This window comes from Gavialis gangeticus, unplaced genomic scaffold, assembly GCF_001723915.1.
Source record: "Gavialis gangeticus isolate Ggan-Ray unplaced genomic scaffold, GavGan_comp1, whole genome shotgun sequence".
NCBI classification, from domain to species: Eukaryota; Metazoa; Chordata; order Crocodylia; family Gavialidae; genus Gavialis; species Gavialis gangeticus.
In genome coordinates this window covers 43314797-43342009 of record NW_017729029.1, presented here as the reverse complement: position 1 = coordinate 43342009, position 27213 = coordinate 43314797, and the positions used below count along the sequence as shown (strand labels likewise).

Genomic DNA, 27213 nt, shown 5'->3' with positions numbered 1-27213 from the left:
GAGCCTCCTAGCCATCCTCTACAGCTCCTGCTCTTACCTCCAAGGATGTGCCAAGCAGCCCTGCAGCCAGGCAGTGTCTCTGCCTGGCCTGCCAGCACTGAACTGCTCTGTTTATATAGGTGGCCAGAGATCTACAATAGCTGCTGCAGTCAAGCACCTGCCAGCTGGCTGGCTGAGTCCTTACAGTGGCAGGCACCAGCAGTGCCCTGCCACACCCATAGAGAGACTTGATTCTCCAGGGACACTGCAACAGTTTCAAACTTATCCCTTTTGCTTTTCTGGCAGGCCAGTGAGACGAGAGTGAACTTTGTGGTCCTCCGGCAATCTGGCACACAGCTGGTAGATACTGTTGATGACGGCAGCACACCCAGCAGCAGCAGCAGCAGCAATGGAGAGAGCCCAGTGCACCATCGAAGGAGGCCTGAGCAAACTTACTACCGCCGCAAACCTAACTACCAGAAGGCAAGTTCTGTCATAATCAGTGTTTTCTGTAGGTCCAATGGTTTGTTTCTCAGGTCTATTCATTTTCCCTGAGCACACTGAAAATATGAAGCTTACTACAGCTGTATGAGGAGCAGAGTTTGGTTCCAGGGCACTTTTCCTCCTTCAAGTGTTGCAAACAGTAGGTGCTGGTGACTGGCAGTGCAGCGAGTTGTGTACAAGTGCATGGAAGATCCAGTACCTAGCGAGTACTGCAGTAACCCTCAGTGGACATTGAGATGGAAGCCTATTTTGAGGGAAGAAAAATTGTTGGCCTAGACTGCAAGGTCAACTCAGTTTTTGGAAGGGACCTCTGGATATTTAACAGCACCAAAGCCAGTAATTTATCACTCGGTGCACTTCCTTGTCTGTAGGACTGCTCTCCCCTTGTACTATACTGTGAAATGGAGAAACAACCACCACCATTTGGGATTAGGTAGCCTTGTGGCCTGCAGTGAAAGCTCAACGACCAAAGCTGAAGCATGATGCTTTTGCAGCTTTACTCCACCAACGTAATTTGCTTTTTATAGGGCTGTCAATTATTCTCCATTAATGTGCACAATTAACACAAGAACCGATTAACACGTTAATCATGCATGTGGTTTTGGAGCCTGCACCTGGGCTGCCCTGCCCTGCTGCTGTCACTGCTGCCTCTGGGCTGCCCCATGGAGCAGTGGTGGCAGTAAGAGCCATAAGGCAGCCTGGATGTGGGCTCTGGGCAGCTGCAGCAGGAAGGTGGGGAGGGGGTTACACCCAGGCACCTACCCACAACCCTCATCCAGGGCGCTGAGCAGTCAGGCTGGCAACACTGGGGGTTCAGGGAAGGTGGCGCTGGGCTGCCGTGGGGCTGCCTGGCATCCTCGGCACCAGGGCGGGCTGGGACCACCTGGCACCTGCTGAGCAAGTAAGGAGAGAAGTTCAGGCTCAGGCCAGGGCAGGGCTGGAGCAGCTGCCCACAGCCTGGTCTGTAGCCACCACTGCTGGGGTTATGGTGGGGTGAGCTACCACCACTGGGGTTGAGGACAAGCTCTGGGCTTGGGGCAGCTCCATGGAGACCCCGCTCAGATTGGGCATCCTGCAAGGATGTGTGGGGGTCTCTCTTCCCCAGGCTCCAGACCCCCCTGTGGGCAACCCCCCCATTCCAGGCTCTAAACCCCATCCACCCACCCCCCACACTGACTCCCAAACATACAAAGTACCTGCATAATTTTGAGTTTTTCTACTTTTAATTTTGAGTTTTTAGCTGTGCGATTAAAATTGCGATGAATTGTGACTACTTTTTTTTTTTTTTTAATCGCAGTCAATTTTTTTAATTGTTTGACAGCCCTAGTTTTTCACCTTCCTGTTCCCTATTCTAGAAAACTCAGAGCTTCAACAGGTTGGTTGTTTTGTTGCTGCCTCTGACAGTTTGTTCATTATTTAAAACTACCATTTGTATAAAGATGTTTTTCCTGAAACACTTACTGCCCGGCCTGTTGTGTTAAGATTCTGAGTTCACAGGATATGAATTGGTGGCTACCAGAAGTAATTTAAGTCTAGTAGTTCTTTGCTGTATAAATTGTATTCTAGTATCTTCCTTCCATTTCCCCAATGCACACATGCATGCTCTCAGTCTAAACCCTTGCTTACTCTAAGATCCATAAAGCAAGCGCTGTGCTTTTTAGCAAGTGTTGGAGGAGGGATTTTCAAAATAACCTGCCAATGGCCTAATCGGAGTCAGTGGGAGTTTTGCAGCTGACTTCACAGTTGAAGGAAAGTAGATTTAGGGCAATGCTAAGCTGTTTTGAAAAATCCCTTCCTTTGGTTTTCATTTAAAACAGTTAAGTTAGTAGAAACTGTCCTTCTATCCCATGCAGCAATGCCAAATATAAAAAATAAGCCTCCACCTTTCTTTCCATGCCTTATGGTATATTGAGTCTGGCAAAACAGAAGGCTCGCAGATCTGAGCTCTGACTGAATAAATACTAAAGTTCACATGAGATGCACAAGCAATAAGTGTTTAGGATTGGTAATGATATCTGGGAGTTCAACTTCACTCTGTGTGTCACTAGTTGAAATCCATCCCAATTAAAGACCTGATCAAAAGCTGGTAGCACTTTATATGTTCGATAGATTTTGTGACAGATGTTAGTTTCTTTCCACTTTGAGTCTCCATGTTCTTCCAGTAGTGAGCTTCTAGTAGGAATAAAGGGTTGAATGGATGTGGAGACAGTTCCTCAGACTTATGGCTGAATCATCTTGGCAACTCTGATAGCCTTTGTCTGTTCTGTGCAGAGAGCTTTGCTGTCCAGTCATGTTGGGGCTTTCTCCAGCATTGCATTTATAGGCTGTTCTAATCCTGCTCCAAAGTTGGGGTGTTTGTAGGGTCTGTGCATTGATGAAACCGTGTATACGTTTTCCTCACTTTGTAGGAGCTACCTCAGGGATATGCTAGCCAGGAAAAGACTGTTTCCATAAAAAAGGAACCAAAGGAATCTTTGGGAATAACTATTGGAGGTGGAAGGGATAATAAGAACAAGCTGCCTGTTTATGTGACAAGTGTGCAGCCCATTGGATGCCTCTTCAGGGATGGCAGGATCAAGAGAGGTAAGGTAGCTTTCCACAGCCTCCATCCCCTGCTCTTTTTACCTTCACTCAGTGAATGAGATTTAGAGTGTAAGTGCAAGTCGGCAGCAGGTCCCGCGTGAGGACCTGGGGCAGATGTGCATTTACTAACCGTCATGGAAGGTTAGTAAATTCACTTGGCTAACTCCCCCTAATCTGTTCATGTCATCAACAGGAGATGTGCTCTTGAGTATAAATGGCATTGATTTGACTCATATGAACTACTATGAAGCTGTGTCAGCACTTAAATCCAATGCTGCTTCCCACGTACTGGTACTGAAAGCCCTGGAGATCCTTGTACCAGAACCCACAGACCCATCGTCTGAGATAAGGGAACAAGGATTCAGCTGGTCTCCCCTTTGGACCATGTGGCTTGGACTACCTAGGTATGTTTGGTTGGTCTGTCTCTATTTTGCCTAAGCTGACACTTCAGTAAAGTGAATCATCAGTTAACTTTGAACAAAGTCAAACTTGCCAACATGCCCTCTTAACAGAAAGCAAGAGGAATCCTTACTTGTCTGTTTGGTCTTTGTAAAACAAATTAACTTAAGAAACTCCCCCGCCCTTTGGTATTTCTGCCCCCCATCGCTCGGGAATATTGCCAGAGTTCACTGAATGCTTTCTCCAACTGCATCTGCTGCAGGAGATGGGGACAAAAGCAAGCACATGTTTTGTACAGGAGCTATATTGTTGCGCTGTATGTTTTGATGGCAGCATGCACACTGCAAACAATTCGCCCTGAAACATCATAAAGCCAAAACACTCTGGTTGCTCTGAGCTGCGTGATGGAAATCAGTGCTCTGACACTGCTAGTTTGTCATTTTGTGCAGAGACGAGCCTTCCTCTGGGTTTCTGTCTCTTGTTAGTCTCAGCTATATAATTTGTAATATTAGGACAAATGATGCTAATAATTAATTAGTTTCCCTGCCAAAGAGCACTGGGATAGAGACTTGCCGTGTGCTGGTGCCAAAGGCAGTGGGAACTATGCTGCTGAGATCCAGGTGGCAGATTTGAGAGGGGACCCTTTAAGGTTTGAACTTCCATCTCCTTTCCAGAGAGATGCAGGTGGTGCTCCACTAACTTGATTTGTTCAAAGGTCAAATTAGAATAAGTTCACCCAGAGGGGCAGTGTGGGCTGTGGCAGGGCTAAAATCCAAGCTTCTGAAAAGGGAGCTTGCAGGAGGCACAGGCTGAAAAAAAAGAAATAGAGCCTCTAGCCAGGGTTTTCAGGTGATTTATAGGCTTGTATCCTGGTGCAACCAACCAAACAAAGCCTCTGACTACCTTCCCTTCCTCCAGTTTAGCAACCTGTAAACACCAAGCTAACAAGCCCAGCAAGAGCAGCTCACTCAAGGCAGCGTGTTCGTTCTTGTGCTTAGCAAAGCCCTACTAACATCTTTTCACCCTTTCCCTAAAAGCAACCCAGTTCTTTAAAGTGCTGAGACTAAGTAGCCTCTGCTGCACCAGATCAACTCATGCTCATACAGGAGGCTGGGCTTTGACTCCCAAATCCTAACAGTTTCTCCAGAGGAGCTATACTGGGCACAGCACTGCGGGGAAACAACCGTTTGCATGCCCAGTCTTGCACAGGGGAGGATAAAGGTGGAGGATACAGTTACAGAAGATTTCCCAGCTACGGAGGCTCTTGCTTTTTCCAGAGTTCTGTCTCCGTGATGTCGAGTTTCTTGCTTTCCAGTCATCTTCCTTAGTTTCAAGTTTGGGCCTTAAGCCAACATTGTCCACATTATTCCCTTGCTGGATGTTTCTTAGGGCTTGTGGTTTCACTCACATCCTCGTGTAACAAGAGACTAAGAGTTGCATTCAAAAGTTAAGTCTCCAATTTCTGCAGCATGAAAGTTGATTATAAAAAGATCCTCATTTTAAAATTGTAGAAAAATAGGGCCAGAAGGGGCCTCTGGAGGTCTAATTCAAGCCCCTGCCTGAGGCAGGTTCTGGTATAGACTGTGGAGGCTAAATGTTTTTCTGTTCAAATCATCCCATACAAATACCTGTCTAACCTATTACTAAAACCACACACATCACCCTTGTCACACAACTACAAGGAATAGCACTGTAACCTGCCACAGGTAAAACAGGGGGACAATGGTGGTCAGTGTCCTGCTGCTGCAAGAGTTGTTAAACTGTTCTTGAGAGATCCAAGTGGGCCACCCCCACACCTCACAGCCCATGTCAGTCTGACCATGGAGCATGGGCTAAAATTCATTCTTGACCCCAAATATGGCAGTCAGTCATGCCCTGAGAGGAGGGGGAAGACCCTCTAGCCAAGAGCCTCTGAATTTTAGTCCCAGCATTGGCATACCCCAGTCAAAATTCCCAGTCTTGACTGCAGTCAACACCAGTGCATCTTAAGGAGGTGAAGAAAAAAGAAGAAAAAAACCCACGCAAACTCTGATACATGCAGCAACAGAAAGGGGCGGGGGGGAGGGGGGAGATCCTTCCTGGTCCCATGTAGCAACCAGCAAAACCAGAAGTGCTGGGAAGGTAGAAGGCCCTCCATTCTGTTCTTCACCTGGGGACAGTAAGCGTAATTCCAGCCATCACACCCTCTTGGTGGACAGCCAGAACTCCCCTTTCTGTATCCCCTCCATCAACCCTATCCCAGCTCAATGCCCTGCTCTCTGCAGTGAGAGAAGAGGTTTCTCCTTTATAACAGCTCTTCAGATACTTAGAGAGCAGTTTTGGAGTCTCTGCTTCGTGCACAGGGTTCCAGATGATCACTTCCAGTCCTTCCCAGTGAAACAGTCATCTCAGTCATATCTTCCACTCTCTAGCCATTGCTTCTGTTCTTCTTTGATTGGCTTATTGTGCTTATTGCTGTCCTGTACTGAGCACAGGTGTTTGTAATCTTAAACGCATTGACTAGTATGTGCAGCATAAGTTTTTTCCCCTGTTGGGGAATCATTGGACTGAGATATCCCCATTATTCAGCATAGCCCTCTTGCAATGTTCACCAACAGTTACAATGTTTTTCAGTGGTTTGGTATCACGTGCTATTCCCCCCCCAGGTATATATGATCCAACAGATGGCTCCTGTGCTACTTAATCTCTCACATTTGTTGGAAGTAGGCCATGTGTGTGTGTGTGTGTGCGCGCGCGCGCAGCTACCCTGAGAGAGCAGTTGTTTGACAAAAAAGCAGAATCCAAAGAGGTTGTGCTCAAGGCTCCCTAGGGGCTTTCTCTGTCCTTTTCAACACTTCTGTCCGTGATGCTGAATTCCAGCCTTTGTATACTAAGCTCTTGTACTTGTGGCCTCCTGCTTGTGTCATCTGACATTTGTCAGCCTGGCTCACCTGGCAGCATACTGTCTACCGACCACTGGACTTGGCTGTTCACACTGTTCTGATACGGTACCGCTTGAAGTGTCTTTCAGATGAGATATATTAGCCTCTCTCGCCTTCTGCCTAAGAAGAGAAGTTAAAACAGGGGATAGCCCAAATGTCATGGCTAGACTACTCATCACAGTTAGAACAAGTTCTGGTTTTTAAAATGGAATATGAATTTTTAAGAACACAGGATTTAGCATAAATCATAGATCAGATCAGTGTTCCTGTTGAGGCTCTTAAGATCCTTAGCCAATGGATAGTTATGCTATAACATGGTGTTTTCCCCCTAATCTCAGGCACATAGTGATTGGCTATTTGGAGTATGGCACTGGATGTCCCACACACACAATCCTCCTAATATAGCTGTGGATATTTTTGTTGTCCACCTAAGTCCTCCTTTTTTCTTCTTCTTTTTTTTTGCTGCAGTATTACATTTTTCTCCTGGGGTGGTCACACAGTACCCACCTCCATGAAATCTGAGCTGTTTCAACATTCAGCTTCAGGAGCTAAGAGAACCCCATCCCTGCCCCTGCCCCTGCCCTGGACAGCACATCACCCTTTTCTTCAAAGAAAATGTGAACACTCAAAAGTAACAAAGTTTCTGTCAAAATCATAAATCTACCTGGCAGCCTTTATGGAAAATGTTCTAAGCTTTCCCCAGCATCCCCAAAAAATTGCACAGGCAAAACTGCTTGCTATAGAGAACAGACTGGCCTTTGGTATATACTAGGATTAGTAGATGTAACAATTTGCAGTCACTGGGCACCTCTACACGTGCATTAATGCACTTTAATTAACGTGCATTAAATCTAGTACCTCCATTGTGAGGGCAGTTTTACACATGCTTCAGGGGTAGGGGGCAGAGTGCTTTAATCAGAGTGGCTCAGAGAGCCACTCAAGTTAAAGTGCCACAGAGTCTCATGTATTAATGTTCCTGTACTTCAAAATGGCAGCAAGGGTGCTTGAACTAAGCTCATTCGAAAAGCTATTGTTAAAGCACCCCCACTGCCATATTGAAGTGTGGGGATGCTGATGCACAAGATGCGCTAATTACTGCGCTCCAGCAGACCCAATGGGCATTTTTATACATATAAACACCGCAGTGCCAGGTGCTGCAATGCTTCCAGTCGTATAAGTGGCAAATTGTGTGTCAGCACTGAGAAAATGGCAACGGTGTGCTTTTGAACTAAAATACATTGGAGGTGCTTTGGTTGAAAAGCGCACCGCACCATTTTCTGTGTGCTTTTTTCATCACTTATACAACTGCACGTGGTGCAGCAAGGCGCGCGTCAGCTCGCATGAAGAAGTGACAGATCTTTGGCATGTTGTGGGACAAAAAGGTATGTGTATAAATGCCCAATTAATTGTTATTACAGTGCATTGGAGCAACCTTCCAACATGTCTACAGGCACCCTGAAGTACTAGAAAAATGTGCATTAACTAAAGAGCATAGTTTAAGTGATGCTTGATGCACATTAGCCTATTTTAATGTGCATTATCTAAAGTGTGCATTTTTTAGTGACTTTAATATACATTAAAATAAGCTAATGCACATTAAAGAGCCCACTACCACGTAAGAACTGTGCCTTCCACATGAAGCTCAGGCTTAAATTGTGCCTAGCACATTTGCTATCTTTGGCTATGGTGTAGCTGCGTGTTGCTGTCTATTATCAGTTGTACTTCATTTTCAGCTCTTCTGTTCTAAGTTATCTTGCTCACCCAAAACAACACAACATAACTGTGGAGGCACCAAAACCAGTTGGACTACTTTTCTCAGAAAACTAGAGCTGGGTCTGGTTGCAGTAGTTACATGTTAGTGTGAATATTGACTTTATAAGCGCAGCAGAAGCCAGGACACGGAGAAACCGTAGGGCCCAACTCATTAAAAAATGCATAAGCTTTTGTAGATGACAGTACTTTGTCAGGTGCTATGACACTGCCCTGCTTCCTGCCTGACTTTAGACTAACACTGCTGACTTTAAGCCTTGTTACACAGTAATTTTAGGCTCCTGAAGTTCTTAACCCATGGATTTGCTACACATAAACACTTTTAAGTGGCTTAAAGCATTTGTTATATGTTACAGTATCCCAGGATGCAGTAGTCCCTCCCCCATGTGGTGTTTCTAAGCGGTGGGCAGAGTGTGGCCCAGCACAAGTGAAAGGAAAACCGTGTAAGGTGGCACAGGAGGACCTAGCACTGGCTCTGCCTGACTCGGGGAGGTGCTGATGTCTCCACTGCTGCATGGCCTGGGAGCATCGCACTACACCACCCCACTGGTTTCCTCCTGCAGCATCAAGCCATGGCTGGTGGGAACGCTTAGCAGCCTGGTGGCATTGGTGGTGGGAAGAAGGGGAGGAGGAGGAAGGGAAGGTGCTGCCTCATGGCAAGCCAATAGCAAGCTGCCCGCACTAATGCTGGGCACCGGGAGAGGCAGGTGACATAGACAATTGCATGTTTCACTCCCTCCCCACCTTCTTCAACTAGCAGGCTGAGCATTGCAATACAGTAACACACTCAAGATTTTTAAACCTTCTAGATATTGAGAGAGATCCCCTATGCTGTTTTGGATCTACTGTCTTATAAACAATCTTTCTCTTCTTGTCATGGGATTATAACATTCCAGAAAGCACAGGGTACAACAAGAGATGTTTTTCATGAGCAAACCCTGATGGAGTCAGTTGTTTTGATTGAAGGCTGGTTTGCCTTACCTAATTTAACATTTACTTTTCATCAGTGAGACCTAGTGCCTGAATGCAGCCATTGTACCAAGTAGTGACAATACAAAAGCAGAAATGCGATTCCAGGTTAACTGCAGGGGCTGCAGCAATTGTGCTTACAATTCTTTCTTTCTTTTTTTTTTCTGAATGATTCTTTAAGGCAACCCATTGACAACCTTGACCCCCCCACACTTGGCTTCCTTCCCTTCTTACAACCTATGGTATATTCCCCATTCCCCCACATACAGGTAATCTGGATAGATTTATTGCAATTATGTGTGGAAACTGAGAAAGCCACTCTATGCCTCTCTTTCCAGTAACCTCCACTGCTGTCAAGATATTATCCTGCGTAAGAGTAATTCAGAAAGCTGGGGATTCAGCATTGTTGGAGGCTTTGAAGAAAGCAAAGGAAGCCAGCCGTTCTTCATTAAAACCATTGTGCCTGGAACTCCTGCTTTCCGAGACAGGAGACTGAAGTATGTATGGCTCTCTCTTTAATTACTGGTATCCAGTTCACAAGCATTGAGCTTTGCAGCACAGTATTTTGATTTTTTTTTTTTTTGTGGAGGTATCTTGCTTTTTATCTAATTAAAATGAGGCAGAACAAAATATAGGGACTTATCCAAGTACCTTTCACTCCCAGCTCTTAGTGCTGTACAGCATAAAAAAAAAAAAAAAAAAAATCAGACTTTTCAGTGCCTTGGCATGAGTAGATTTGACACTTCATCTCTGCAAGGATGTAGCTGCCACATGGGAGAGAATGAGGAAAGATGCTCTGAGGGGTGTTAAAACTTATAATGAGGAATAACAGGATGGAGCAGGGTCATCCTGAACATCCTTCTCTCCCAAGAAGGTTCCCAGTGGTGAGACTCTGTGCCAGAGTACTTGCAAGAGGAGTATAGCAGCTTTTGGCTTGTCTAGATAACAAAGTTAGTGCACTGAGTGGGAAATGGGCAGAGTGACATATGACCATCTTTTCCTGTAAAGTTTCTCTGCAGAATCTTCCACTCCACTTACGGTAATGCAAAGGTCAGTGTTGCCCTTTCAGCATCCCTGCTAAGGATAGTGTAAGGATGGGGACCTGGCTCTGTTCCCTAGAAGATAAATTTCCTTGTGCAATGAAAAGATCATCCAGCCAAGAATTCAAAACAGTTGTCAAGGAACTGATGTTGGTGCCTTAGCTCATTCCTTCTCAGGCAAGCTAGGAGGAATTCATTTTCCTGAAAGATGCTTTTGCTGTAGGCTATTCTGTACTCCGCCTACTCCATAGCCCATAAGGGCCTTCACACTCTATGGAAACGTAGGGCTGGAAGCGATGGCAAAGTGATTATTTCCAAACCATCCCAGGCAGATGCATATCCAGCTTCTGCATATAGTGATATCCAGCCTCTTCAAACCTCCCCCGCTCTGCCCCCAAGAACCCCAACCTCCTAACAAGGAAGAATCTACAACCTCTCTAGGCAGTTTGTTCCAGTACTCTCCAGTTAGGAAGTCTTTTTTTTTCCCTGAGGTTTAATCTGAATCTGCTTTGCTGTTGTCCAGACTGGTGCCCCTGTGCCAGGACTATTTTTCTTCCTGTTCTCTAATATTTGAAAGGCTGCCAAAAAAAGAATGGTCCCCTTACTCTGCTTTTCTCCAACCTAAGTGCACCCAACCCAGCTCCCTCAATCCTTCCTTATCTGCCTTGCATTCCTACCCCATTTTCACTTCCACTGCTTGCCTCTGAATCCTCTCCTGTTTCTCTACATACTTCTTAAAGTAGCGTCTCAAACGGGACAGAACACTTGAGCCAAGACCCAGCCAGCACTGACTAGGGGAGTCCTAATCTCCTCCCATGTTTTGCCTGCACCACTTCTGTTAATGCCAGGCTGCATTTGCTTTTCTTCCTGCAGCATGCTGGTGCTGACTCACCTTGCCTCTCAGCAGTGCTGCTGCCAAGGCAGTTACTCCTCTTCTGTTAAACAGTTTGGGTGTGTCCCATCCTGGCAGCTGAGGCACATTCAAACCCAAGTTGTGTTGAAACTAGCACTTCACCTCTGCTATGGCTAGAGAAACAGCTGCAGAAGGGACTTGACAGACTCTGAATCCATCGCTGTCAATTCTCCAGTCTGTCTTCCCCTCAGCTGAATGGCTGCTTGCTTGAACTCTCAACTACGCCTATCCTCACTTGCTTCCAGTACCTTGCATGTCCCTTCTCTTTCCCATGTCCCCTTTACCCCTGTATGTTTAGACAAGATGTAGTTGCAGTAGTATGAGACTTGTAGACCAATCACATTGTTCATCCTGCTTGCAAGTTATTTCCTTCCCTCAACCTTTTTCTGGTGTGAAAGGGACGACCGCTGTCTACAGTGCCTCACACTAAGAAAGAGACCCTTGTCTCACTTAAGGCTTGTAGGCGCTGTAGAGCTACAAATAATGAACTATATAAGTTGCATCCTGACAGCAGTGCCTTCTCTTTCTACCTAGGTGTGGAGATGAAATTGTGGCAGTAAATGGAGTACCTGCCATAGGAATGAGCAATTCGGAGCTGATCCCCATGCTGAAAGAACAAAGGAACAAAGTCATTCTTACTGTGGTGTCCTGGCCTGGAAGTCTTGTGTAAACACCAAACCAAAAATGTGCATTCACGAAATCTGTGAGCCCCACTGATGCTAGTTTGCTTGAGCTGACAGCCCATCATGTGACACTTACTAAGGAAACCATGAGCTCCTGGCACAGTGTGCACTAGACTTTCACTTCCTCTTTGAAGAAAACATTTCCATACTGTTCAGAAAGTTAATGCAACTTGTGGATGCATCTGATTTTTTTTTTTTAGGTACAATATGCTAGCAGCTTGGAGCCATATCTTCACTAGCTTCTTGTACTGATTAGAACTCATCATGATTATAGGGACAGTTATTTCTCCCATGGTCCAAGAGGAATTGTCCATCTGTGTCTTGAGCTAGAGTTGTCAACCTTTTTCAGGTGTTGTTTTAATTCCTGGTCAAACCAGTGTCCATACGAAAAATCAAGTAATCTAGCAAGCTAACATTTGCTGGCTCGCTGGCATTCTTGGACACTTTATTCAAGTCATTGTCTTTGTTTTTAAAAGTTGCTAATAAAAATAAGGACATGGACCAATGAAATGGTTCATAGCTAATGGTGTTCACATTTCTAGCACAAGTTCAGTAAGATGTAACCTTTCTGGTGCTAGGTAAATTGAATTATTGAGCCACCCTAACATACTGCGTTGACTTGTGTGAAAATCCCCATCCTAGTGTCAGTTGCAGGAGTTCTTGAATTCGTATCCCTTCAACTCCTCTCTCCTTGATAGTGACTAATGAACCCACCAGGGTTGGTCATGTAGACACAGGGCTGCCTATGTAAAATAGACCGGTTTGCTCCCAAGAAACATCTGCCCTGAGGAGGTAATCTTGTTCCTTGACCTTAGTTTCCCAGTAGACTGAAGGAGATGATTAGCTGCCTTTCCTATTCAACCCCTACTTCCAAAATGACAGAGGAGCTGGTTTGGGCAGATTGATGCATCATAAAGCAGAATTATAAAACCTAAGGTAGGAAGCCAAGGCTTTATTCTGGCTATAACACATTAATAATAGACTATCTGAAACATTCAGGATATATAGGAATTTCTCACTTTCTATGGAAGCTTAATCATTAGTAGAAATGACTGAGGGGTCTCTTACTTCAGGCTCAATTTAAAACAAGATATGCTACGATTTCTCTAGCTGTCAGGAGTGGCTTGGGCTATAGCAGAAAGCAGAAGAACTCCATTTCCTTGTCCAGTTCTTTAAGTGCAACAGACTAGAGGGGTCCGTTCTGTAAGGCAAGAGCAGCGCGGGACGGACTTTTCAGTTTGCTGTTACAGCAGAACGGAGTTCTGGTCCTTGCTAAACTGTGGATTGTGTACACACAATGCAACTTTGCTGTCTTATGGCTGTTAGCTAAAAGCTGTATGCAAGGACTCTTATCAAGGCCTATTCAAAACAAGTAGTTTAGGTTCTAGTGCTCATGAAACATTGTTTAACTCAGCAGTTCTCAGCCTCTTTCGACTTAAGGTTCCCCTCCATTACTTTTGTAAGTTGAGCAGCACCCCATTTCAAAAACTAAATCATAGCACTTACCTCCTTGCAGAGGAGCCGGGCCACTGGAGGCAGGGGAGTGGCTAGGCAAAGAGAGCCAGAGCCTGCCATTGTCTGCTTATCTCTTCACACTTCCTGTAGCACCTTTCAAAGGATCTCATAGCACCCCAGGTGTCTTGGCATCCTGGTTGAGAATCACTGGTTTAGCCGACATCCATTCCTCTGGACTGCACGAGTTCTCTTAGACTAGCTGGACCTTCAGACACTGATTCCTGACATTTTTCAGCAATCGCAAGATTAAAATAATTCAGAAGTCAGCCAGGTGTTTGTGGTAAAACAAATCAGCCTCCCTCTGAAGTGAAGGAAACGCAGAACTTAATTTTTGTCTCTTCCATACAAAAGTTACTTAAAGCAAGTTCTGCAGGGAACACTAGATAGGCCAAAGATCTATTGGCTGGGTACTTAAAAGGTGGGCATTTATTGCTGAAAATAATCTCCTGTTGTTACAACATTTTTTTGCCTTGTAAGCAGCAATGCAGAGGGCAGTTGGCTGTACTTTTAAATGAAGGGGATGCTGCAAAAAGGCAGCATGGTTTTACTATTGCTCCATCTCGTTTCAAGGTGCCTTTAGCATCACCAAAAAATCTAAGCAACTACATATTGTTTGCATCACAAGGATTTACTGAATCTTGTTTAAGTGTTGAATTGTTTGGATGCCTTCATAAATTATTTTAATATGACTAGCAGAGACAGCTGGCCTGTGTGTGTTCTGTTCATCAGTCCAAAATATTCCACCATTGCCAGACCCAGACAGGAATGTCCTATGCTACCAGCAGGAGGAAAACTTGGTTTCTCTCCTGTAAGGAGTTGAACTAGCTGAAGACAGGTTGAACCTGCCGCTTTATTTACTTCAGCCTTTTGTAATGATTAGTGCAATGCAGCTGTCTTAGAAACACTCCCTAATCAGCACCTTTAGCCATTCACTGCTGTGGTATCCTCCTCCTAAGGATATCAAAGCATCTCATATAGGACAGCTCCACCAGCCTTAGGTTGGTTCCATGTTGTAAACAGGGAAATGGGAGTCACAAGGGACCCGTCCCACAGGAGCTATCAGCCTCTTGCCTATCGGCCAGATATGGCCTGCAGAATCACAAAATCTAGCCTGTGGCCTGTAGAGTCGCACAATCCTTCCACAGATTTGGAAGTTTGGCTGTAGCCATTACCACTGTTATTTTTCCCCTGCTGCCAAATTACGGTGATTGGATCAGCCCTGACTGGACTGGCCCTATACAGAGGAATTGGGCCCTGTTCCCATGCAACTGGTTTGAGCCAGGGTCTGATGCAGCTGTATGACATCAGGCCCCAGCCCAGATATTCATGTACAGCTGCACTGAGCCCTAGCTGGTCCAGCACTGCATACCAGATGGGACCCCTGGACCAGATCCAGCCCATGGATTGATCTGGCACCACTCATTTAGCCTAAAAAGGTTGAGCACCATTGCTGTAAGCCTTTCCTAGCGCTCTGCATACCCAGAATCAAACTTCTGCATTTTACTATTACTATTATTCTCACAGATAAACTGAGTGGCTGTGATACAGATGATTACACTGTCGGGTGGGTGGCAAATTGGCTTAGGGAGTCGCACCCAGAGAGTGGTGGTGGATGGGTTGGTATTGACTTGGAAAGATATGGGTAGTGGAGTCCCACAAGGCTCAGTCCTTGGACCTGTGCTGTTCAAGGTCTTCATCAGTGACTTTGATGAGGGTGTAGAAAGCACTCTACCCCATAATTTGGTATCATCTGCAAATTTGGACAAAGTTAACACACTAGAGGGTAGGGAATGAATCTAAGTGGACCTGGACAGGTTGGAAAAGTGAGAGGAACAGAATAGGATGCAGTTCAACAAGGACAAGTACAAGGTGCTACACCTAGGGAGAGGGAATCACCAGCACGTGTACAGGCTGGGGGCTGTCCTTCTCAGCAGCACAAAGGGATCTCATTGTTGACACCAAGAGCGACAACTCATGTTCATAAGACAAAGCAATCAGTAAAGCTAACTGCACTTTATCATGCGTTAGCAGGTGCATGATGCACAGGTTCAGGGAGGTGATACTTCCCATCTATGCAGCACTGGTCAGGCCACGGTTGGAGTACTGCATTAAGTTTTGGGCATCGCAATTCAAGAGGGATATGGACAACCTTGAGAGGGTCCAGAGGAGAGCCACTTGTATGGTTAGGGACCTGCAGGCACAGCCCTATGAGGAGAGATTGAGGGCCCTGGCTCTCTTCAGCCTCCACAAGAGAAGGCCGAGGTGATTTTGTGGCCGCTTACAAATTAAATTGAGGGGGGGAGCAAGGAATAGGAGATGCTGTTTACCAGGGCACCCCTTGGAGTAACTAGGAACAACAGTCACGAACTGATAGAGAGCAGATTTAGGTCAGACATTAGGAAAAATCTCTTTAGGGTAAGGGTTGCCAGAATCTGGAATGGGCTTCCAAGGGAGGTGGTGCTTTCCCCTCACTTGGGGGGGCTTTAAGAGGAGGTTAGACATGCACCTGGCTGAGGTTGTCTGACCCCAGCACTCTTTCCTGCTCAGGGCAGGGGGTTGGACTCGATTATCTGCTAAGTTCCCTTCCAACTCAACCATCTATGAAGCTATAAGCATGTGTATAAGTATCCACTTTCAAGTGTTAAACTCATCCTTTTGCTTATCGTATGTACTTAGTCCTGTATGTGCTATACCCCTAGTTGTATACAATGGACCCAACAATTGCCTTATACCAGTTTCACAATGGGATTGTCCTTGGCACTGGGACTGCATCCAGCTAAAGCTGGTCAAAGCTCTGACAACTTCTAGACAATGTTTGTAAAAACAGATGCAAACTGCTTCTGAACAAACAGCTCACTTGTAGCAAAACGTTTCTCCAGTAAAGTATCCTCCAGCTATAAGCCAGATTTTCCTTCCCCTTTGCCAAGTTATTACAGATAAGACAAATATAAGCTAATCTATTTGTTCTGCCTCTCTTTGCCAATCGATACTGCAGATTCACTAATAGCAACAGCTAGAAGCAGGCAGGAAAGATCAATAGATACAGGAGTGTGAAGACTGGTGCTGTAACAAGATTTCATATCTCTTCCCCCATATACTAAGTAACCATGATGAAGTAGATGTGTGGAAAAGGAATTCAGCACATATACAGACATGACCTGCACTTGCAGGAAGGTGAGGGGAAAAAGTGGGCCAGACCCCTGTAAATCATAGCAGCCCATTCATCCCCAAAGAGTCACTGCAGTCTGAACACAGGGACAGGAGGGTGTGATGACAGCTAAAGGAAGATTCTGAAACCAGGGTAAGATTTCAGCCTTATTTCCACTAGTGAATGCAAGGATGCAGCCTGGGGTCTTGAGCCATGGGGTAGCACTCGCATCTCCTATCTGTCAGATACAGTATTATGAGAAACAAATCAAACAGAGCTGTAAAATATCAAAGCTGTTGAGGGAGCGAGCAACTTGGAACCCCCCCCCCGGCTGAGATTTGAGAACTGAAGGGTGTACACAATCAGGTCTGCATGTCTTAGCAACCAGTGCTGGTTTTCAGGTATTCCCAGACGATGCAAACTTCAATGCATGCAAGACATTGTGAATCCTTCTTTGATCCTTCTAAACTTGCCCTCCATCCCCACTTTTTTAATTCCATATTCCAAAAGCAAATTCCTCTTGGGCTCACGAACATGGCTGGAAAACTAAATGCTTATTTTAGTCAGGAATAATGCTACTGAAAAAAGCTTTCCCTATGTTCCCTCTCAGCCATGTCATGGCCTGCCTTGCCAGAGGAGCCAACCACAATAATATTTATGGCCCTATTACCTTAACTGAACAGATGCCAAATCTTTGCAAACATCGTCAGAACAGCTGGTCACTATTGCCATAGTCTGGCTCCTGGTAAAAATATCAAACAAATTGGTCTGTTAAAGAAATGGCTGCATAGGGCACTAAAAAAGGATGAAACAACAAAACAAAACAGTGAAATGTGGTTTTAGCATTTCCCCTTGGATCGTGGTCTCAGAATTCATTGCATGCAAGGCCCCTGCTGCTTCAAGACAATGAGAATATATTGAAGAAAGTTTTAAAGGTCACATTTACCAAAAAATTGCTTTATTCTCCTCCTTGTAGGTTTTGTACTTATTGACCCATCAAATGCATGGTCATAGTATATAAACCAATATCACAATGCTCTACTGGCTCACGTTTCAAAGGTTGTAAGCTTTGCACAGTACTCAGACTTGCATGAATACGATACAAAAAAAATGTAAAATTTCAGAACTAGCTTATTTTGAGGAAGGGATTGTAGACGCTCTTAAATAACAGTCAATACAAATGGAAGGTACTTAAAAATGAAATGCCTGCAATTCACACAAACAGAAGTGCAGTGTTCTGTTTAATAAGATGTACCAAAAAAACCCCAGAGTCCCACCCCTTTTCCACTGAAATTTTTTTCTATTTAAAAAGACCCCCAAAAAACTAAATCAAAACCAAATGTGGAATTTGACTGCATTTATTCTGAAATCTATGGTGCGGGGAGGAGGGGGAAGATACATTGCACAGGAGTGTTGGTGATGTCTGAATATATGTAAGCCAATCCAACAATGGCAAACTGCTGGATGAGGCTTCATGTTCCCTAACGTGCTAGGTAAGTCATCTTAAATTGTTACCCCTCTCCCCCACCCCCCCCCAAAAAATAGGTGAAGTTAATCAATTCTAATCAAAAAGAAACTCATGCTCTCACTACAGTCTTCCACAGAATGGGACTTCCCATTTACAGGTGTGACATGGTAGAACTAGGCTTGCAATGGACTTAAAAAAAAAGAAAAAAGAAAAAAAGAAGCTAGATTTGAAGTCTTTGAATGCCCTTTGTAAACACACCTAACAGCTTTTAAGAGCCATTAGACAAAAGCAGGTTCAAACTAACCAACCAATGAAGTAGTTCCTCCCCGCATGCTGCCAATCCTGCCACAAAGAAATTATAGATACTTTAGTAGCTATAAAGAAATTGACTCGGGGGATGGGACTTTACTAATAGAAGCCAGACTCTAAGCTGACTCTCAAGAGGACCTAAAAATCACACTTTTCTTTGGACAAGAAGTTTCAAGTTGCAGTTACTGTCCTACGTCTTAAAAAAGGAACGATGGTTGCAAGAAAAGAAAAAAGCCTATCACATAAATGCGTTAGTTTCAGCTGAAGCCATCTTCCATCAGAAACCATAGGATCTGATACGATGAAAGAACATTGACAAGTAGAGTAGCTCAGTGCTTCGTATGCTATTACTGCCGTACTTTTGTCCCATATCAAAAAAGTCTAACTGCATGTGCTCGAAGGCTCGAGTTGTCATGACATGCTTCAATAGCTGGCGAGAGTCCTCGCTGCTTCCCTCGGAATATAGTAAAAAAACAATGCAGACACCACACTGGTGACAGAGGAGCAAGTCCCTCCCGACGGCCGGCCGTGGGTCTTCTACTCCTTGGCATCCTGTTCGTCCCCCTCTGGGGCACCATCTTCACTGGTCTCCTTCTCCTCTTTGCTACGCTTGTTCTTTTTGTGCTTGTGGCGCCGGTGACTTTCACCCTCTTCGCTCTCATGCTGCTTACTGTAGTGGGAATGAAAAAAAGGGAGGGTGAAGAAACCAGGGACAAGTGTCAGCACACTTGATCGCCACAGAAAAAGACTAAAATAAATTCCAGAGGTACCAGTATGGGTGGCATGTGTGAAATCTGGAATAAAATAGGAAAGAGATTGTACACCCCCCTTTCACCATGTGCCAAAACTTCTCCCATCCCTTGCTTGGGGTGGTCTAATTACTCATGAGCGTCAGAACTGGGGATAGGTTATGCAGCTCACCCTACATGGGTAACAGTGCATCTATTATGCCACACTGCACCATCACATAATGGGCCAGTACCATGTGTCTGAAGGAGACTGAAGAAGGAATGGTTTATAGAAGTTTCCATTAGGACTAATCTGGCTTTCCTCCACCTGCTGGAGCTGGCGGTAATTACTGGAAGCAGAGAGAATGCATATTGTGCACTACTCCTGCTTAGGTGGTCAGTCCGCAACGTTAAAGGTTTAAGACCCCATGGAAAAATCTACCTATGATATTTTATCTCAGACTGAAAAGGAAAAACTAATCTAGCTGCCCAGAAGCATTGGCTTCCTAGAGATGAAAGGTCCCATTTCTACCTTAGCCTACTAAGGAGGTAAACCTGGCTTTGCACCAGGACTGAGCTTTGCCTCTTAGTCTGCAGGAAATAGGATTGGGGTGGTTCTTTCCTACTTCAAGTGTCTCTATAGGCAGGTTTGAAATACAGAACACAATGGAAACATCTCTCTCAGCACAAGGACCACCACAGGGAAGTGTGGGACACCCACTCCGAATGCGCCACCTCCTGAAATAGATGTAATGTAGCTGCCTTAACGGCAGGAGGCAAGCCATGCTCCTGAGGGGATGTGCTTGCTGGCATCTGCCCAGCACTACCGAGATATGCCCTGCTTCTGAAAACAAAAAGTCATGGCTAGGTGGGCATGGCACTTCACTGTGGCATCCCTGGTCCAGGACTGGGGGTGCAGACATGCCCAAACTGAATTCTTTGGATTTACTGGGTGAGGGTCAAAATGGTAGCATCAGTGCAGTAGGGTTGTACTTGTGGGAGAAGGCAAATGAGATTTAAACATTGTTTATGAGGTGAGACGTGTTATTACAACTGACATCCCAGGCTAGCAGCCCAGGTGCTCATCTTGCCAAGCTGCTAAAGCCCTGGATGAAAACCCACAGGCTGTAAATCTGTTTCTAACCTTCTTTTTCATTAATGGTATAATCATAAGCCAAACAATTATTTTTGGCAAGTTAATGGCCAAATGCTACCACTCTGAGCATCTCAAAGCATTTCCTAGGCGCTGACACGAGCCTGCCAAACACCTCAAAATGTAAGGTACTGTCCATACTGGAACTGACCATCAATAGCACAGCCAGAACTAGGATCCTCTCCTCCTACCTTGTAGTATCTAACTACCCTTTCTCTTAAATACTTGGGAAACTTAAACAAGGGGCTTTTTCAAGAAACAAGTCAGATTTTCTCTAGGACTGAGGCAACCCAACCAAAAGCCAGTTGGGGGACTGCAGCACATATCTCCTCCCAACACAAGTGGCACTAAGGTGAGACCTCAAGCACTAGGCTCTGAAATGTAATAATTATAATATAAGCCACTTTTTAAAAGCCACCATGCATTCTACCATGGGGGTTAATGGGCACGTCTTGTCCAAGTATTCTGGGCTGAAGGATAAAGGAGCATTTCTTTTGTTTGCCATTAGAGAGGGCCAAAGGAAAAAATCTCCACATGGCTTCCTTTGCCCAGCACTTTGTGGCCGAGTTCCCCAGCATCTCCCTCTAATAGCTTCTGGCCTAGTCTCAGTGGATTCCAGACAGCCTGGACAACCAGGTGATGTCCTGTATTTCTATTATACCACTGTTTTTCTAGAACTAGGAAGCCACTTCTATGAATGCTAAGGCATCCTCATCTACAGTGTATTAGTAGCTAAACTGAAGCACAAAGCAACTCAGGCAACATCACAAAGGATGTCATACCAGCATGTAAAAAAGGTGGTATAACATATAACTTGCACTGATACTTATTCAAACCTGGCACAGAACTATCCTAGGAGAAATCAAGGGTAAAACAAAACAAAACAAACTCTACTGGCGCATGTGTCCTGTCTGCAGCTTATCCTTGGGTTGCCATTTGCTCGAAAGCAAGTAGGCTATTATTCACTACTTCCTGCCACCTAGTTGTGAGGCATTATAATAGCACCTACTGTGTAAAACTAACCCAACTAGCGGCTCATCTGTCCACGATGAATCCTCGTGGAATTTATACTGATGTTCAAACCAATGACATCAGTGTCAGAGCTTTGTCTGTTCAGGCCCAGAATGACAGAGCTCAGAACGGACCCTGATCATGTGACTAGGGCAGTGGCCCAGTAGTCACTGCATTGCACCCCATTTGGGAACTCAGGTAGCTTCATTTTCTGCACAACCGAGCCAAGGCTGAGACTTCTAGCAGAACAAAGCTATGCTTTCCTATGGCAGCTAAAGCATTACAGGTTTTCTTGGAGGCTTCTGCTGGTAAATCCACTATTGGTCAGATCTCGCTGGGAGCCAAACAGTGTGACCTGGGACAGTGCTCAGATCCCATCAGTTGCCCCTACAAAGAACCTACAAAAACAAAGCAGCTCTCCTCTGTAACAGAAAGATCCAACTTCTGGCCAGAGGCATCACTAATGGAGCATGATGCGCTGGACAGTGTCCTTGTCTGTGCTAGTACAGATAGAGTTTGTCTGCTCTGAAGCCTTAGCCGTCCCATCTTGGGCCAACATCAGCTCCCAGCAGCTCCACCAAGGAGGACTCTTACCGTCTTGAAGACTTGTGTTTGCTGCTCTCCTCCTTATCTCGGTGCCGGCGCTCGCGATGGCGATCCTCCCGCTCCCGGCTGCGGTCTCGGCTGCGACGGTAATCCCGCTCAAAGTCATAGCTCCGCTCTCGACTGTAGTAGCGATATCGTTCGTCATCACTTTGGGGCAGAGGAAGGGACAGTGAGGCAGAGGATATGACCTTCACTGATGCTCATGTCTGCCCTCTTCTACAGCATGTTTGGGATCAATGGCTCCACATAAAAACCCCAGATTCTCAAAGGGCCTCATGCTAATAAGTGTCTCTAGGTGGAAATATCCGCCAACAAGCTGTTTCCCTCCCCCAAGAGAAAACACCTCCCTATTGGGGGAAATATCCACGGGTTACATTGCTTCTAAACTGAGAATCATTTCCCACTGGCATAAACCAGACCCCTAGTTAAAAGAAGAGCCACCACATGACCATGAGTTTCAGGTTTTTCACTGGTCAGAACTCAGACGCAATGACAGAATTCACAGATATAAGCTCTCACACTCCAAACAACATTCATGCCATAAGCCAGGAAATAAACTGTATCCTCTCCCCATTCACACCCCCACTTTGCCCCAACCCCTCTTCCACCCCCCGCTACAATCCCAATTCCTCTGCCACACAGAGCCCAGCTACAGCCCCTCCTATACCAACACAGACGTGTGTTCAACCCTGTGTCACAAAACAGAATGGTTTATCACGCTTTCTAGAAAAAAAACCCATGCAACGGAAGATGAATGATTAGCACTGGACATATGGCAGGAGACAGTGGCCACAGGCCTTTGCCCTCGTGGTCTCTGGGACATATTTGTGATACACAGTGCCACCACTGTTCAGAAGGGAGTGCATTTCTAGACTCTTGCCTCTACTGTGTTACTGCTCACCCTTGTTTTAAGTAACACCCATGATAAAGCTTCTTCCATTTTGCTGCAGGAACTATTCCCTTGCACCCCACCCCACCTCAGTATTTAAGAAACACAAACTACGCAAGCACTGCCGGATTTAGGCACAAGCTAAGAAAGCTGCAGCTTAGGGCCTCACATTATGAGGGGCCTCTAAGCATTGGCTGCTGGACTGGAAGTGACAATGGACCAGCAAGCTGTGGCCCCGCAGAGGCAGGCAGAGAGGTTGCGACTCCTTCTGCAGGACCCACAGCAGCTGTGATTGAGGCTTGGGCCCACCCCACTGCCTTGGGGGTGGAGGTATCTTTACCTGTGTCCCAGCTACAAACTATGGCCACAGGGCTCTGCACAGTGGTCCACACAGTTTGCTGGGCTATGGCCAGTGCTGGTCCAGTGTGCCAGGCCACAGCATAGAAAGGTTGGGAACCCCTAGTTTAGGACCCCACCTTGTCATAATCCAGCCCTGCATGCAAACTAATTAGCGAGCAGGGTAAGAAGCAGCTGATCCTCTATGCCTTTCTTCCAACCTAAGGAAACTCACCCCTTTATAAAATTAAAGCACATGGGAATCCAAAAAAAAATTCAGACACGTTCTGTGTTCCCTCCTTCCCTGCCTGTCTTACAATTGTTTTTCCCCCATAAAAACCACTGACCTCTAGTCCAAAAAGTAGTTCCCACATCTCACGGTGGGAGACAAATCCCAAAAGGCTGCTTTAAGGCTTATGGCAGAGATTCTCAAACTTTGTGAAATCGCGACCCCGAGTGCTGGGTGGTGGTGGTGGAGGACAGGGAGCTTGCACATAGCAGCCGCCGCCACCATCCACCACTCAGTGCTGTTGCCACGCACCATTTCCCTGCGCCACTGCATGTACCCCCTGGGAGGTTTGCAGCCCCCTTTTAAGTTGCTCACAACTCCCTGGGGTGGGGGTAGCGGGTCACAACCCACAGTTTGAGAACCTCTGGCTTATGGAAATGAGTTAGACAAGCAATCTTCCAAAAATATCAGTGATCAGGCAGAATCAGAAGGTAGATTAAGCACCTGGGAGGTAGCTCTACAGAGGACTCGACAAATTCAATGCCAAGCTCCTAGAGGCCAACACATACACTTAGGAACATGAAACTGATACCAGCATGCCATGGAATGCCATCTGGGCAGATCATCCGACTCCTGCCCCTGTCCTGCTTGCCCTGCTGCAGTCCAAAACTTCCCAAGAACGGCAGGAACTGGGAATCTTTCATACTGTAGCACATCTGTATTTTCCACTTCTCCTGTCCCATCCAAGATACTTGCAGCTTTTTTAAAAAGGTCTGTTGTAAGAAAAATGTCCCTGTGTTTGCTGAGCCCAGGGGCCTGGAAGTTCCCAGGCAAGCAACACCCCTCTGGCAGAAGCACACTCTATGGTGATGTTTTCAATGGCTGTTGGCATTTTGGAGCCCAACCCTGGTAGAATAGTGATGCTGCTGGTGATACTCACGTGACAAAAGCCCTTGAGGCAGAGCGTAGAGCAGTGGACTGCAAAGAACTCTGATAGTTTCATTTTCCCTAACAGACACGAAGGAAGGCTGGTACATACCCACCACACTGCTCCTACCACCTTTAAATCACATTAGGTTCTGGTCCTCTGCTCAGAAATGCCAGGCATTGATAAGGGTTTCTACTCTGTGGCTTATTCATGGTGAAGGACACTCCTCGCCTCTGTGCTTTTACAGTGGGGCCCCATTTTGCTAAGCAGTAAGGGTTATGTTTGGTACTGTATTTACTTAAATACAAATTGACCCTCAGTTTAAAGATGATCCCCCAATAGTTAGATTCTACATACAGATAATTTATACATTTGTTATAAAAACAAAACAAACAAAACTTTCCAGGTACAGGATCCAATTATCAGAGGGCAGTCTTAAATTCCTCACCCTCCCACTGCTATAGCAGGGAGGATAGTGGCTGGGGGAGGAGAAAAAAAAAAAAAAAAAAGCAGGTGGCCCCCTTGCCTCTGTCCTTTCCCCACTTTTGCCCCCTGCAGCCTTCCTGTCCTCCCTGCCACTGGCACCCCACAACCCCAGCTCCCCACAGCCTTTGCCCCTCCCCATCTCTGCCTCTCCCCCCTGCAGGCTTTGCCTCTTTCCTCCCTTACTGCCAGATGCTGCTTGGGCTCTGCCCCCCTCCCAAGGCACAGTGCATGGAAGCTCAGCCCTTAGTGGGCCACACAACAGCGTTGGTGGTGTCGACTGGCCAGGCAGTGCCAACACTGTTGTATTGCCTGAGGCTTCACTGTGCAGGGAACACAGTCTTTATGTGCTCGGTGCCCAGGAGGGAATTCAACCTAAGCTAGAGCTAAGCTGTGCCTGACAGTAATGTGGGCAGGGGGGTGAACTACAGAGGGCCAGCAGGGTGAGGGGCAGGAGGCTGCTGTGGGCCCAACTCTGGCCCTCACCTGCCTGCCTGCTTCCTGTTTCACGTGTGAATTTATGACAAGGCTCCCCTACCCCCAATGCCGACAGAGTCAGGAGGGACAGGGGTCACCTCATCTTAAATTCAAGAAAATACAGCAGTTCTTCCCTTGTGTTATCTTAAGCATACAGAACTGCAATGGATGCATGGACACAAAACCTCCAGAACCTGCACAGACCCTTACCAGGGAGGTACCTAATTGGACTTGAATGCTGTTACAGGTGAAGAAACTGAGGCAGAGTGTCTTGAAAAGATTAAAGTTGCAAGTTAAGGGTTGAAGGGGAAAGAACCCAGGAACCCAACTCCTGGGCTTGTCCTTTGCCTATTCCCAGCAAGGATCAGAGTTCCAAGTTGGGAGTCCCAAATTATTTAAAGTGGCAATGATCAGTGTGGCATGCAGGGTAACACCCATCCTGCCCCCAGTAGGCAGAGCCTCACCCCTGGCTGGGAAGCTGTCAGGAAGAGTCCAATGGAGCACAGCTCTTACTTGTTGTATTCACTTGTGGTCGGAGTCCTGTCACGGTCTCTCTCCCGCTCTCTCTCGCGTTCACGCTCCCTTTCCCTCTCACGTCTTGAGCCCGAGTACTCCCAGTGGCTGCTGCTGGAACTGCTTGTGCCCTTGTCCACTGTTGTCACCCAGGGTGTGTGGGACGTTGAGATGGGTGGATAGCTGATGAAACCAGAATCTGCAGCAAGAGAGCGTATCTGTTTGTCCAAATGATACCACCCAGCCCAGGAAAGGTGCTTCTCTGCATCTGATATGGGTAACATATTCATCAGAGCCTGCCAGCTAAGCAGGCTTGGGCTGGGTCTGTCTTTGGATGAGAGACATCCCAGTAGCACAGAGGTGCTGGGAAGTCAGGAAAGGATTGGTTTGCAGAGTGACTGCTGATCCACCCCACCTCTTTACCAAGAAGCCTTCCCTCTCTCCCCGTGTACGGCATGACGTAAGCATGGCTGCACTGAGCCAGGTATCAGCAGAGGATGCTGCAGTCACCAACTTAGGATACTAAAGTTGGGGCTACACAGGCTGCTCCCCAGCTCTTGCCCTTTGAGAGTCACTCCACATCAGAAGAACAGTAGCATTCCCCACTGCGAAAACACACACCCTCAATTCCCCTTCCCCTATTGCAGCATTCTAAACAACAGACCACAACAAAGGTCATTTGAAGCCCTTCCCTTTTGATAATCCCACAGCCTGGTACAGTTCAGCCTTAGAGACTCACAGACATCCCTACTAGGCCTAACTTTCTTATGGTAAGATCAGTGGTTGCTACCAGGAAAACTGAGGTTTCCTATTAGTAAGGATTGGAATGAAAGAATCCTTTATAGTATAAGATCGACCAGAGAAGACTCGGTGCTAACAAAAAGAGCACTACCTAGTGAGCCCACCCCCACCAATAAGCTCTCTTGAGGTCTGCCATCTAAGTGCTAGCCTGCTGCTTGGGAGCACCACTAAGATACTGCATTGGACTAGACCAGTTGCTGAAGAGAAGTTTATCTGAAGCAATGCTCATGCTGTCCAGTCCCTAAATCCATCCCCACATAGAGGAGGTGGTGGATGTCAGCATCTGCAATCCTGTGGCAATGCCTCCGAAGACGGCTAGTCACTGAAGAACTGGGAGAGGGCACAGGCATCATTGGCAAACATCTGCCAAAACCTTGTCCCTGCCTCTTTCACAGGTGGGCAAAAGGAGTCAGATGCTTGTGAGCAGAAGTAGACAGAGTATATGCATAGGCAAAGAGGTGGGAAAGGAGGATAGAGCTGGGGAGGGGACATTTGCAACAGAGTCAAAGATTTATGGAGGAGAAACATGCTCTTCCCAACAGAGCCAGGACTGCTGCTGAGAGTGCAGGGGGATTTCTGTATGGCTGACAGATATCAGCATCAAGAGCAGCTAAACCAGGGCTGAGAATTGCAACTGTAAGGATTCCCCTGGGCAATACCACACCCAGAACATGGCACTCTTTCAGAAAACATCACTGATCCAAGACCAGCTTGAGTGCTTCCTGCTTTCCCCACTGTCAAACACCCACTGAATGCAGCTGGGATGTTTCTAAGTAACAGCAAGGCTTTCCAAAGTCACCTCAACATAGATTCAAGTCAGCCTTGCAGGAGGGTAAGCTGCCAACCACTGTCCATTGG

General features: G+C 46.2%; 2 protein-coding genes across 3 annotated transcripts in view; one reads left to right on the top strand and one right to left on the bottom strand.

The window, feature by feature from the left end:
* LOC109300704 (ligand of Numb protein X 2-like) overlaps positions 1 to 13973 on the top strand; it is a 53563-nt gene extending 39590 nt beyond the window's left edge. For both annotated transcript variants that reach the window (XM_019521490.1, XM_019521491.1), the window contains 5 exons: positions 286 to 462; positions 2892 to 3066; positions 3260 to 3470; positions 9464 to 9622; positions 11613 to 13973. In XM_019521490.1, the coding sequence (XP_019377035.1) occupies positions 286 to 462; positions 2892 to 3066; positions 3260 to 3470; positions 9464 to 9622; positions 11613 to 11748 (858 nt within the window). In that variant the 3' untranslated portion in view covers positions 11749 to 13973. The remainder of the gene's footprint in view (positions 1 to 285; positions 463 to 2891; positions 3067 to 3259; positions 3471 to 9463; positions 9623 to 11612) is intronic.
* Positions 13974 to 17365: 3392 nt separating this feature from the next.
* Positions 17366 to 27213, bottom strand: part of LOC109300355 (pre-mRNA 3'-end-processing factor FIP1-like) — a gene marked incomplete at its 5' end in the record, with an annotated part of 58148 nt that continues 48300 nt past the window's right edge. Inside the window, 3 exons of the mRNA XM_019521040.1 lie at positions 17366 to 18871; positions 21688 to 21846; positions 25555 to 25753. Of these exons, the coding sequence (XP_019376585.1) occupies positions 18739 to 18871; positions 21688 to 21846; positions 25555 to 25753 (491 nt within the window). The remainder of the gene's footprint in view (positions 18872 to 21687; positions 21847 to 25554; positions 25754 to 27213) is intronic.